This window comes from Xyrauchen texanus, chromosome 26 (assembly GCF_025860055.1).
Source record: "Xyrauchen texanus isolate HMW12.3.18 chromosome 26, RBS_HiC_50CHRs, whole genome shotgun sequence".
In the NCBI taxonomy this organism is placed as follows: domain Eukaryota; kingdom Metazoa; phylum Chordata; class Actinopteri; order Cypriniformes; family Catostomidae; genus Xyrauchen; species Xyrauchen texanus.
Window position 1 is genome coordinate 16003520 of NC_068301.1, and position 14899 is coordinate 16018418.

General features: G+C 40.4%; 1 protein-coding gene across 1 annotated transcript in view; it reads left to right on the forward strand.

Annotated features, from left to right (window-relative positions):
- Positions 1-14899, forward strand: part of LOC127619812 (CUB and sushi domain-containing protein 3-like) — a 639489-nt gene that overhangs the window by 421100 nt on the left and 203490 nt on the right. The window contains exons 13-15 of the mRNA XM_052092811.1: positions 2490-2672; positions 7402-7728; positions 11674-11868. Of these exons, the coding sequence (XP_051948771.1) occupies positions 2490-2672; positions 7402-7728; positions 11674-11868 (705 nt within the window). The remainder of the gene's footprint in view (positions 1-2489; positions 2673-7401; positions 7729-11673; positions 11869-14899) is intronic.

The window sequence follows — 14899 nt, forward strand, 5'->3', positions numbered from 1 at the left end:
ATGGCATTAGTCATTTACTTTAAGGCTTTTAAGGCATAAAGGCATTTCAATTCAATCACAAATAGTTTTAAGCCACAACGTTTTGGACTAGCTTTTAGATTTTTAGACTTTCGCTTTTCCACAAATCCACAAGCACAATATATTTGTCAGGTAAATCTGCATTTTATTTATTTATTTAATCTCACTGTGCCTTGATTTTTGATATCAATAAGAGCTTTAAACAATAAATATATTTAATTACTTTGTTTATTTTTCTGTGCTACTATGTTTGTAACCCTCCAACAATTGAATTGCTAGCCTAGAACCTGCACTGTTTACTAAATACAAGTCAAATGTTGTATTTAGTAATAGTGAGTCAATTTAACTGCTAATGGCTGGTAAAAAGTGGTGAATTTGAATTTAAACTAAATGTATCTCTAATCTGTATGAAAAATTGTGACTCCATATTAGTCAGCAAAAATAATATGGCATGCCCTAAAGTGCAGTGCTGTTTGCCATTGATTATCCATAGCAGAGCTCTAGTAAACACCCTATTAAATGACGTAGCTTTGTTTGATTTCTGTTTGGCCACATCTTTTCAACATCTTTAAAAAACCTAATTGAATTCAATGTTTCCGAGAATTACAGCTGCTATCTGCCTGGGAGGTTTCTTGTGTGTTCTTGACTCATGTGAACTTTTGTTTTAAAAGTACCTCGTTTTGTGCGTTGACTGCACGTAAAACTTGACTTTGCGATAATGGGCACTTTCTTGAGATAGATAAAGTCAGCATTACTGAAATGAAACAATATCCAAGGGATACACAATAGGAGAGATAAATTACTTGCCATTTTCCAATGAATAAGAAATGGTTTTGAGATTAAATTTATTTATAGACTTTCACGTGAAAGCTGACTTAATGGGTCCTGCTGCATGGTAAATGTGCAGAATTCTTGCTATGGTTTTTGATGTATTACATGCCAAAGTTCACTGATACTCTATAATTCAGAGGACCCCAACTTCCCCTGAGTGGGCAGTGTGGGCTTGCACATACAGAATCAGCCTATTGTATTTGATTGGCTAGCTTGTTAACCCAATTAAACAGAAAGGACCTACAAGAGGGTACATAAGAGCACAAAGCACCCATCACATTATGCACTGTTTTAAGAGTGTAGGATATCCCATCTGACATGCTGGCCTCACGGTAAAGTGTAGCGTTGCCTGGAATTATTCACATGCCACAAGCTCCTGCAGAAAATTTGTGCTCTATTTTTTGCACCATCATAAATACAAAGCAGTAAATATAGCCTAACCTTCCCCCAGCCACCCCTTCTGATTAACCAAAGAAGTAAAGTTTTGTGGTAGTCATAAAGGGACTGTCATGTCAGAAACTAATGCCATAAACCAAGCATTGGCCAAAGACCTCCATTATATCTCAAGAGAAATCCCCTTCCCATATGCTCAAACTTGGATTTGGTGTTAAATGTAATTTAGTAAAGAGGGGGTAGAAGGGTGTCCTGCCTGGCTGGCTCCACCTTCAGAGAGCCAGACTCTTTCTCATACAGAAGTACTGGAGCTTATCTAGGCAGGAATTCTGTTGGCATTCTTTTCCACTCAGCTTCCTCTAAGTGGAGGAAGAACTTAGTGTTTGACTTCTGTTGAAATCAATGCACATTAGACTTATGCAGTTGAGTTCAGTGCCATTTAATTCACTTTCAACTCACTTTCACTTGTTGGAAAGCCAGCCCTGCTGGATGTTCCAGATAAGGCTGAAAGCTGAGTTTGGAACATGGCAAAATAGATGGTCCCTAGTTGGTCCAAGTTGGTCATTAACTGGCCCAAACTGTTTGTTAGTTGGTCCAAGCGGGTTGTTAGCTAGTTCAAGCATGCTAAAATCTGGTCCAAGCTGGTTATTAGCTGGTCATTAGCTGGTGCAAGCTGACTATTAACTGTTAGTTAGCTGGTCCAAGCTGCTTGTTAGCAGGTTACATTTACATTTAGTAATTTAGCAGACGCTTTTATCCAAAAACGTAAGCAATTCATCATACAAAAGCCAACAATATCTGCAGTATTGCACTGCCATGTTCTAATCGTAGCTGGTTGTTAGCTAATCCAAGGTGGTCCTTAGCTGGCCCAAGCTGGTAGAGAATCTTGGACCAGCAACAAACCAGCTTCCAACTGGTTATACCAGCTTAAGGTGGTCAGGCTGCATTTTGGAAAATGGTAGCTTGTAAACCCACTAATGACAATCTTGGACAGCTATCATGTTCCAAAACACAGCTACATCTTAAGGTGGATTGTACAGCATGAAGTAAGTAGTTTGCTTGTAGCACAGAAGGTCATATTCCTCTTGTACTTGTGTCAATGAATCAACTTTTTATTTTTCAAAATGAGACGCCTTATCTGATACTGTCAATGAAGACACATCAGAGTTTCTTTCATGACTGATGTGGCAGTGAAAGAAGACACGTAATGTTTGGTGATCCATCCTATTTAAATACTTTCTCTATAGAAATTGACAAGGAGAGCTGTGGGGACCCAGGCACACCTTTGTATGGAATGAGGGAAGGAGATGGTTTCTCTAATGGTGATGTACTTCGCTTTGAGTGCCAATTTGGCTTTGAGTTAATTGGAGAGAAAACAATATCCTGCCAGAATAACAACCAGTGGTCTGCCAACATACCCATCTGCATTTGTGAGTACTGTCAACAATACATTATATTTTACATTTAATAACTGATTAATGCCTATGGATATTTTGTTTCTGTCCATGTTTGTATGAATAGTTTGTACAACAGTCTTAGATAATTTACAGTAGATCAGTGGTTCTCAACTGGTTTTGCTTTAAGACCCAGATTGTACATAGGACATCAAGTGTCAACCCAAGTTGTTGTTTTTTCATCTTATGAAAGTAGCCAAAAATATCCTTAAAATTTAGCATTGTATTACTGTAGGGCCAACAATATGCAAAATTATGAACAAGACAGGCTGAATAAGAAAATTGCCAATTTTGGTTGTCTCGAATATCAGTGGATTCATGTTGTTAGCAGCAAATAATTCACTGTGCAAAAATAAATTGTGGTCAGCCCAAACAATGTTTATCCTCTTTGCAAATATTGCATATAGTCTGGGTGTGCAAATATTGCACATAGTCTGGGTAATTGTATTGTTTGTTTATTTACATTGTGTACTTTTGTTCATGTCACACGTCCTGTCCATACTGGGAAAAAGTGACAGGTGAATTTGCACCAAAATATTATAGAGTTGAATTGGATTCATGGCCTTTGACGTCAACAACAACAAAAAAATGTGATAAGCGTGTTATCTTCCCTTGTAAAAGTTTATTTATTTTCCTATCTACAAACAATGATATGGTTAGTTCACTGAACCTATCAGAACAGACCTGCCACCAATTTTTGTGTCACGACCCACCAGTTTAGAACCACTGATCAAGATTTTTAGTCTGATTAATGTAACAAAGAATAGTTTTACTACAATGTCCTCAAATCTGTTGAATTCAAATAAGTTACATATTCAAGTACCATCTTATTTTTGTATAAATTCAGTCAAAGTTTTGTCACATAAGCAATTCTATATCACTAGATTTGAGGAACTTTCCAGTCTTTACCTTTTCTTCCAAATTAATGCAGAGTTTTCTGAGGTATAAGGCAGCTGATATAATTGGCTTCTATATGAAGCCAGTCTGGATTTATTCAGACTGATTCAGCTACAGTGACAGCTGCTATATTTTGATTCTTCACCTGTAGGCTGTTTTTGTTGCTTTAAAATGCATAGCCAGACTTTCTCCACATCTAATTGGAAAAGTGAACAAATCAGATAGCCTGAAGTCTATCTCTGGCATAAACACCATTTTTCAGAATGCATGAAACCTAATTATCAGCAGAATGAGAGTCTCCATATGGCAAATTAAAGACATGCACATGGCTAAATGCTTTATTTTTATTATACTGTACATTACTGATGAATGACATGGCATGCTTTTACAACTGCTATTCCAAAAAAGTTTGAAAAGAATGGAAAATGCTTATAAAAGCAAATAATACACAGTACTTTGTAAATTCTATTCACCCTGTGCTATATTGAAGTCCCTACAACAACACATAATTTGTTTTACCTTGTGAATTTAATTGATTTTTGTTTTTAATGTACACTGATTTCAAATCAGATAATTGCAAGATGCTCCAAAAATGTTGGAACAGTCGATTGTTTACCACTGTGTAACCAATTCTTCTTATTAAGCATTTGGGCACTGAAGACATACGTTTGTTAAGTTTAGCAAGCAGAGTTTTCTCCCATTCATCCATTATGCAGGTCTTCAGCAGTGCAAATGTACGTGGCCTTTTTGTCATCTTTTGCACTTCATTATGTGCCACACATTCTCAATTGGAGACAGTTGGTCAGGACTTCAGGCAGGCCAATCTAGTGTCCTTATGCAGCCATGCAATTGTATCCTGGGCAGTATGTGGTTTGGCGTTGTCCTGCTCGAAAATGCAGGTATGTCCCTTGAAAAGACGGGTCTGCATTACAGCATATGTTGTTGAAAATGTGTTCTTATTTTTATAACCATTAAGTTCAGTTAGGAAAATCTGCATGGCACTGACTGAAAGGTTGAACAGGTGCGCCTCTTCCTACACACCCAATCAGAAGCTTTTCCCTCATGTCAAAATATATAACCAGCACCACCTGTCTAGATCTGCTTTACATGGAGGAATCTTTATCTTGATTTTGGTACAGTAGCAGCAACATGTCTTTTCTGTCTCAGCAGCATCATGTTTTCATGCCAACATCAGCAGCATATTGACTCATGTCAAGTAGCAGCAGCATGCGTAAAGTAGATCTAGTCCGCCAAAACTAAGCTTACTTCACTGTCATTATCATCAATAAAAATATTTAATCTATCTCCTAGAGTTTTCCTAACTGAACTGCATTAATTGTGCCCTCACAGATGTGCAAGTTCTGGGCACTGACACACCCCCTTACCATAACAGACACTGTCTTTTGAACCGACCGCTGATAACAGCTTAGATGATCCTTTTCTGTCTGGTCTATCCTTTTTGACCCTGAGATCAAGACAGCTGTTCAAGAGAACTACTCAAGAGAACTACTTAAAATGTGGACTCATCGGAACACGAAACACAATTCCACTGTTTAATTTTCCATCTCATATGTACCAAATTTGGTAGTACCTGTGAGCCAGGAATTAAATTAAACTGTCCTTATTCTACATTATTATGTAAGGAAATTTATAATGGAATTAGTCGTGTTCAACAACCATTATAATTGAGATAAATTGCAAATAACTCGATTATTTGTCTGAATAAAATTCTCCACCATTAAAATCGTAATACATCGTCTCGTTGTATCCGCTCACAATTTCTATTGTAAGGAAATAGCTTTAATAAGGGAATTATGTTTAATTCTCTTATTTGAGTAATATTATTCTCATAGCTTATTGACAATAATATTACACACATTTAGGCACAGCTTTGAAGCTAAATCTTTTAAAAACAGGGATGAGATTATGTATCAAAATGTACCACAGTCAAATTATCTTTAAAAGGGAAATATGAATAATTCATCATAGCTCGTTATAATTAATTATACATTTTTGTATCAGTTAGTAGAATTAACTTGATATAGCTGAATTAATATTACAATCAATTAATCTGTTAATTCAGTGAACACTCATTATTGATTGTCAATCAATTCTAAGAAAGGATATGTTTCATGGCCACACAAAAATAACTCTTCCTTAGCATGTAGCTGTGATCAAATCGTTAAACTGACGTTGATTTACAAGCAGACCAGTATGAACTCGCAAGAATGTTCAAAAGTTTATTTAACGAAATTATGAACACATAACTAATCTAAAACACAAACATACACACAAATCACACATACATGGGAAATGGAAAAGAGAAAGTGAATGAAATCGGAACAGAATAGGTGAATGAAGCTATTAATATAGTCATTTAACCATCTGAAATACCATTTGTTACGAATGGTTTTCAGCTTATATTAAACCTATGTTTAGCAACGCCTTGGCTGTTGAGAGAGCGCCCGAATGCAGTCTCAGGAGAAAGTCTTGATGGTTTCTTGAGTCGATGGTGTTGAAGTTTCTATCAGTTTCTTCCGCTTTCTTTTTTGAAGAAATTATGATGAACTTGCGGTGTTAGTTTGACTCTGTTATGGTCGAGAATGTTCCATGTGGCTTGATGTGTTGAGGCCTGCCTTCCTGCGACCTCGGGGTCAGACCGGGTGTTCTCAGTTCCACACGACCAGCAACCAGGAGCAGAGAGGGAAGAGAGAAAGAGGAAGAAGAGAGGGGGGAGTGCCTTTTAACTTCTGATGGAAGTCACTCCTCTCGAGTCCGGCTTGACCAATGAGGAAGGTGCAATTTTACAGCGGGAAAAGTTCCTTTGTTTGGAAGCTGACTCATTTGCATGATTGGGGTAAGCTGGCAGTTTGTGCCCCTTTATACACTCTGATTAATATGACAAGCATACAATGCATACTATAAGAAGGCGATATACATCAATGTGCAGGGCATCACACAAGGATTGATTTGATAGGAAGCATGTGTGACAGGGCAGAGGGCAGTGCCGGGTCATGATTTTACACACCCGGCCCCTTATCAGGCTAATCAAGCCTCAGAGAGGGATAAAGGCTGACTGCGAAGTTAGTGATGCTTCTGGACAGTGTTGATGTGTGGCTTCTGCTTTGAATAGTAAAGCCTTAACTTGCATCTGTGCATTCAGTGAATGGGGTTGACTTACAAATATAAACCGAAGTATTACTGAGCCCATGTCATGACGTCCATTATAGACATATTCAATTTTTTAAGACGGTGACGTCTGAGTGAACGGAGATCACACGCATTCAGAAGTGTTTTTTGGCTTTGCCGTTTACGTACCAAGATATGAACAGATTCCTTGAACTGCTGTATATTGTGCACTGTAGAGGGTGAAATGGCCAAAATTCTTCCAATTTGTCTTTAGGGAACATTGTTCTCAAAGCGCTGGATTATTTGTTGATGCATTTGTTGGCAAATTGGCAATCCTCAACCCATCCTTGCTCTTGAAAGCCTAGACTTTCAGTTACAAAGTACAGTTAAAAATAACTCCTTTAACATCTTTTTGCATTTTCCATACTGTCCCAACTTTTTTGAAATTGGGGTTGTATATAAATATTATATGTGCTTTTCAGTCCAACACAGCTAAAATAGTCATCATGGGGACATTTTCTTTTTGTGATCTAGTTTGGTGAGTCTTTAGATTAGTTATATTCAATGATTTTCTATTTCTTGGTAAACTGTCCTTTTAATAATTGAAACAGAGACAGAATAGTTACTAGGCAAATGAGTGTTACTCTTTATTCTATTCTATTTTATTATATTCTTTCAGTTCCCTGTCTTTCCAACTTCACTGCTCCCATGGGCACAGTCCTCTCTCCGGATTACCCAGACGGCTATGGAAACAACCTTAATTGTGTGTGGCTGATCCTATCAGAGCCCGGCAGCCGTATCCACCTGGCCTTCAATGACTTTGACCTAGAGGCTCCATACGACATCCTGACTGTGAAGGATGGAGAGATGCTAGATTCGTCTGTGCTTGGCCGTTTCACAGGGGCAGAGGTGCCATCCCATCTCACCAGCAACAACAACATTCTCCGGCTGGAATTCCAAGCAGACCACTCCATGTCCGGTCGGGGTTTCAACATTACCTACACCAGTGCGTGTAACACCTCTGAATCTGGCTTTATTTTGCAATGTTTCTGCATGGAGCATTTATAAAGAATATTTGAAGCATGAACTGTGCATGAAAAATGTATAATGTTTATTTTAGGCATGTATTGTGTATTAGAAGCTTCCGCTCCAAACAGAATGTGCTACATTTTGCTTGTGGTCACATTAATAGGCTATGTGTGTTGGGGGCTGTATATGAGATGAAAATCAGAGATGAGGCACCTTTTAAACTCACAAGCTGATGGTGACAGGTGTCGATTCCAACAACTGACTACAGTGAGAGCACACAGGCAGTTCAAAACACAGATTAGTTTCCTGGGCATACGTCTGTAAAGTAAAATAATTTTATTGGGCTACCGCAGATTTCTGTAAGGTTTACTGTCAATTCACATGGAATAAGCGATGTCTGTTAAATCACAGAGATGAGAGTGTCGACTGCATTTACTCACTGCTGTCACGCGTAATTGACCCATCAGAAAATGTATGCAATTTAGTTGCACTGATTAATTATGAAGTAACTATTAAACATGTTCATATGTATATGGGATTATTAGAAGAAACTTGAATATCTGGCAATATACAGCAGAACTGGTTGCATTAGCAAGCCAGAAATTCTACAGTACACTTTGGAAATAATATATAGACAATCTTTTCACATTATGCAATTTTATTTGTCTCTCCGAAACGCGGGGCTCAACACAATTTTCCCATTCACTCTGCTCAAATCACAAAATTAGCCCTTGTGTCCTTTTCTAATTTTCCTAATCAAAAGAAATCATGTTCGTTTGTTTCTCATGCATCAGTCAAAATGCAACAGTCACCATTAGATAAAGTTTTGATGCATGTCTTAAATTCTCTGGTGTCTTCTCTATGACTAACATACACTTCAGACATTTGGTGAACTTTAGAAACAATGAGTTGAATGTTTTTTTCAATTGGCATGTGATAAGAATAAAAGGGGTTATTTATACAGAGCGTTTAATAGGTAAAAGGCGCTTTTGTCTTTACAGGCACGGAAACGCACAGCCCACAAAAAGTCTAGAAAGATTACTGATATGAATGATTTACATGGGATTTAAATAAATGAGAAGCTCTGATAATTAGGCCGTTACATTACCCCATGTCCCCATATAAAATAACTACGTCCAAATAAGGCAGAGAGAACAAGGCTATTGTTTTAAGCAGCCTACATCAAGGCATTTTTTGTGCCGTTGTTATTTGCACCATGAAATATTAGGTCATATGCCAATACAAAGAGGGACTTTTTTGTACCAGAAAATTCTGCCTAATTTCTTTTTCATTTCATGCCACTCCGCTCCAGTGTTACTCATGAGCGCTCGTGAGCGATGACTTTTGAACTTGAGTCTTGCAGTTGAGTGATCGCACATGAGCGAATATTTGAGCGGAGCAACATCTCGCTCCACTACGCTCACATGCTATGTTTCAGGGCCATAATTCTTGTATTTTCCAAAAATAATATATTAGTATATTAATATATTACCCTACAATGTACTTAAAAGTAATTCAATTTATATAATTCAGTCACTGTAATCTGAATAATATAATTTCAAATGTAATACATAACACTACTTTTTTTATTACAAATGAGATTTCAGTTACTAATAACTGGATTACACCCAACACCGAATATTGCTTAAAGTGGTCATGAAGTGCTATTTTTTTATCATTTTATTTCTTCCCTGAAGTCCACTTATAATGTTATTAAAGTTTTTTGCACCAAAACTTATTAATATATTATCATTTTCCACCCTTTTTGTATCTGAATATATTAAACTGTTCATCTCAAGCTCAACTGTTATCACTCAACACCATAGCTTTCAAACAGTCATGACATTTGAAATATTCATGACTGAAGTAGTTTACTTGTGTTTTTGAAGGGTTTTAATCCTTCAATAACACTTCCTTTGCAAGCTTGAATCATATTTAATGGTTCACAAACAATCGAAACTGACATGAGCCAAAAAAACAAATAAATCATAGTACAAAGAATGGTGAAATTACACCATTTTATGGTCAAAGACGTCCGTCGTGAAATACATAAATCAAAAACATAAGTTTACATACACCAACAATAAAAAATTTGTTGGCATGCTATCCCTTTAAGTGAAAATATAATTTCAGTGTGTGAGACAAACACCACCAAAAAAAACGTATGTCTGTTTACAGAAACTTCCAAATGTGTCAAATTGAAGTTGATGAACCCAATGCCCACCAAATCTCTTATCCGCCTATTATTAACACAATGAATTCTTTATGATCTTTCTTAAAGGAGATGTGAAATGTCACGATGATCCATCAAAGTCTTCAAAGTAGATGGTCTGCATGCATATTAGCTATACTAAAGAGTCGTTAGGGCCGAACGCTAATACAGGTTCCTTTAACAGACTGTCACATTATTGTTGTCGGTAAAGAGCTGTCAAGGCCATGATGGAGTACTGTTAAATCTGTATGCATTCTGACAAATGTCATGTCCTTCTTGTAGGCCTTTCCTGTCAAGACAATCATCAGACACTTAGTCTATTGCAGGGACAGCAGCTTTCCTGGCCAGTCGCCTTGGGCCTTTTTGTATGCTTCATAAAGTTCTAAAAAAAAACAGCTGTTAGGTCAATAACACTAAGGAGACTAATAAACAGCACCTCGAGTAGAAACATGTCTTAAAGAATTGAGGTACCACAAATCTCCGTGCTTTCGAGTGCAGGCAAAATTGAAGATGAAGAGCATCACTTGAGATGGAGTTTCATTCAAAGTTTTCCGCTTCCTTAGAACTGAATTTTCTCAGAAACTGGTCCACTTGTTAAAGTGAAACATTGTTGTAGGAGATGTCATTCTTTTCCTAGTGACATAGTGGTGTCATAAATTATTTGATAACTATAAAAGTACCACTATAGTCTATGGTAAAAGGGGAAATGTTAGCTTTTAATTTTGTTTTTATTTTCTATTTTATTTAGTTTTTTATTTTTCCACTCTGTGACTGTTAGTTTTTTCAGTGTGTTCTAGATTCAGTTTAGTTTTTGTTTTCCTGATATTTAGTTTTTTAATAATCTAGGGCTGCAAAAACTGCGTTAAACTTTCCGGAAGGGGGGTGCTGCCCTTCTGGCGCCGCCTACCTAGAGCTGGGGAGGGGGACGAGGGGAGGAAAAAGCAAAAAAAAAAAGGGAGAGGAGAGGAGAGGGAAAGGGGAAGGGGGAGCAACAGTGAGAGAGAGAGAGAGAGAGAGAGAGAGAGAGAGAGAGAAAAAAAAACTTTGTCGCCTGGTCCTCGATCATTCCTCCAGCCTCTGGTGGAAGACAGCCAATCCTCCCCAAGCGGACGGAAGCAAGTCCTCCGACCCCTGGTGGATGGAACGGCCCTCCACATTTTGGCAGCCGGTAGGGAGCCCCTCTGCCCCTGGCAGCAGCTCCACCTTTCCAGGCGGCCGGAAGCGACTCCTCTGCCAACCCGGCAGAGGGCCGCTGCTGCAACTTGGGGTGGATGGCAGTGGCGAGGACTCCATAACAGTGCATCCCTCCTCCTTCGCGGGCTTTGGCACCAATGTAACAAGGTTAAAAATGGGAAAGGAGGAGGCGGGAACCGGCTGAATAGTCAAAATAATATTTAATGAAACAAATAGACACACAACATAAACGCACACACAGCAGTTGCGTGTGGCTCTCTCTTTTTCTCGAACTGCCGCATCCCGCTGCACTTATCTCTGTTTTCGGCTGATTAGCCTGATTGGAGGCCGAGCATGCGTAGTCACGGCCCGGACCCACCCTCTTCCTCGTCACAATTGTATATCAAAAACGAAAACTTAATTTAAGTTGTTGTCATTATAATTTTATTTTAGTCAGTTTGGGAGTTTCTAAATGTGTTTTTTATTTGTATTTTTGTTTATTTTCAGAGTACTTCCTAATGTTCTTCATTCTTACAGCATTTGGCCATAATGAGTGTCCGGATCCTGGAGTGCCTCTAAACACCAGACGATTTGGTGACAGTTTCCAGCTAGGCAGCTCTATCTCCATCATTTGTGAGGATGGCTTCATTAAGACCCAGGGAGCAGAAACCATCACCTGTGAGCTAAACAACGGCAAGGTGATGTGGAGCGGCCCCATCCCAAAGTGTGAAGGTAATTATATGGGCTGGTTGCCACCATCAGTGGAATAGAGTCCCATATAAGTGGACAATTGTGCCAAGTTTTCTATGTGACTAAATGGAATAGACAGACACCTGTGAACCACAGAAACAGGGGTTAATAGGTCACATAAACTAGAGGGCATGTGGTGTTGAGCAGCATGTCATCTGTCCGTACAATCATCGTCAATCCCTCATAATCTGTTCAGCGTGTTTTTAATTATGTTGTAACACTATTCAAATGGTCAGGGGAATAGACTGGTAGTCTAAAGATGTCACCCACCAGCCATTGTAACAGCTTATTATAGTGCTCTTGTGAGATTGTAAATGTATGTACATATATGCAACTATATTGTGGCTGTCATGTAACATGGCCTATGTATTGGATTTATAGATTAATGTGACATTGGGCAACATATTTTGGGGTGTTTCTTCAACTCTGGACCTTTTTTGGTTCAATTATTTGGCCCTCTGGGCTCCCTTTAAACACATTCTTCACACTTTCACTTGTTTACATTAATTTGTCTACTAAAATAACCAACACCAATTTACTGTATACTGTACATCACTGGAGAATGTATGAACTAAACTACATTTAAAATGTTGATATGTTTTTGTTTGACATCATTCTGTAGTGAAAATTGCATTTAAATCTTTTTTATAATCAGCGCCTGGGACTGGTGGGGACAGGGGACCATTGGGTCTGGGGGGTAGCTATATATATACAGTATAGCTAGTATGTGTGTCTTAAATACAATTTATTCACACAATATATTTGCACTGTTTACATTTGTACAAAATTACATCTTGTTTGGAAATGACACATAATAAAATATTGTGATAAAAAGTAATGTTTAAATTACTCATATTACATCTCAGGCATGCTCTTACCATTACAATTTATCTGCCTGGTAACCCAGTAAACAAACTTTTGAAAAAAAGAAAAATATAAACGTCATTTTTAATTGTGTGGAAATTATGTTCCCCTTCTGTCACTCACTCGACGTTGTGTGGAATTAAGTGACACAAGGGGTCTTCCTGGGATGCCAAACGTACCTCTGAACCTGAGAAAAGGCCAATGTCAAGTTGGCAGACAGAATTTGCATGCCTGTCCCGGACATACGGGTATAAAGGGAAGCGGGGCAGCGAGTGCCAATCAGAACCTCTTCTTCAGTCTCTAACCCGCCCCCTACCGGGTGCGTGGAGCAAGATAAGTGCTTTGAGTCTTTTCTTAGCACCCAAGCCTCGGGACGCTCTTCTGCCTCCCGACGCACTATTACCTGCAAAGCCCTGCCCGGTATGTCAAAAGCGATTGCCCCGTTAGTGCCCCTCGTGCAGAGTTTGGATGCATGGCTTTCACTTCCCAATTGGCACATCAACTGCCTAGAGTTGTTGGATGCACCTCTTGTCCTATGAAGGTTTCTCCCACTAATTCGGGGCAATCATGTCTTGATCTGTTCAGACAGCACCGCGACAGTAGCGTACATAAATTGCCAAGGTGGCGTGTGCTCTCGTCATATATCACAACTCGCCCGCCATCTCCTCTGGAGTTAGCCGCAACTCAAGTCGATGCATGCCACTCACATCCCTGGCAACCGCAACACGACGGCGGATGCGCTGTCGCGCCAGGTTTCGCCAAGAGGAGAGTGGAGGCTCCATCCCCAGATGGTACAGCTGATATGGGACCAATTCGGCAAGGCACAGATAGATCTCTTTGCCTCCCAAAACAACTCCCACTGCCCGCTCTGGTACTCCATGACAGGACCTCCTCTCGGGACAGGAACAGGGGCCTGGTTCTCGGATCTTACGCTCCTCGCGACAGCACCTCCCTGGAAAATTCCCCTGAGGGAGGACCTTCTTTCTCAGAGACAGGGCACCCTCTGGCACCCACACCCAGACCTCTGGAACCTCCATGTCTGGCCCACGGATGGGATGCTGAAGATCTAGTGGATCTACCACCTGCAGTCGTAGACACGATCAACCAAGCCTGAGCTCCCTCCACCAGGCAACTTTACGCCCTAAAGTGGCACTTGTTCGCAAATTGACGTTCTTCTCGAGCCAAAGACCCGCAGAGGTGCGCAGTTCGGTCGGTGCCTTCATTCCTGCAGGAGAGGCTGGAGGGGAGTCTGTTGAAGGTGGAACCTTGAAGGTGTATGTAGCTGCTATTGCAGCCCACCACGACACAGCAGATGGCAAGAACCTAGGTAAGCACGACTTGATTATCAGGTTCCTGAAAGGCGCCCGGAGACTGAACCTTCCCCAGCCTAGCCTGTTTCCCTCCTGGGATCTCTCTGTGGTCCTCTCGTGCCTTCAGAGACCCCCCTTCTAGATGCTTGATTCCGTTGAGCTCAAGGCCCTCTCCCTGAAGACGGCCCTCCTGATCGCGTTAGCCTCCATCAAGAGGGTTGGGGACCTGCATGTGTTCTCTGTCAGTGACACCTGCCTGGAGTTCATAGCCCGGTCGCGGCACATTCTCATGCTATCCTGAGGCCGTGACCAGGCTTCGTGCCCAAGGTTCCTACGACCCCCTTCAGGGACCAGGTCATAAGCCTGCCCTGGGAGGAGGCAGACCCAGCCTTCTCGTTGTTGTGTCCGGTGCGTGCTTTTTGGACCGCATGCAGAGCTCTAGATGTTCTGAGCAGCTCTTTGTCTGCTTCGGCGGACGGCGGAAAGGGAACCCCTCAGGGGTGTGGGGAACGTAAGGTCTGTATGTGACACCTCTTTGGGGGCGTTGGGGAGGGTGCATGCAGTAGCCTGCATGCACCTGTCTCGGCAGTTCACGTAACACGGTCAGTGCGTGCTGTATTTAGATGGGACCTCTTATATCATTTCATTCGACACAACGCTGATTGAGTGACTGAAGGGGAACGTCATGGTTACTGTTGTAACCTCCGTTCCCCGAGGGAAGGAACGAGATGTTGTGTCCCTCCTGCCACAGCACTAGACCTACCACTGTAAACGGCCGTACCTTATTTTCAGCTCCTCAGCACAAAATCCTGACTGGAACTCGCTGCCCCACTTCCCTT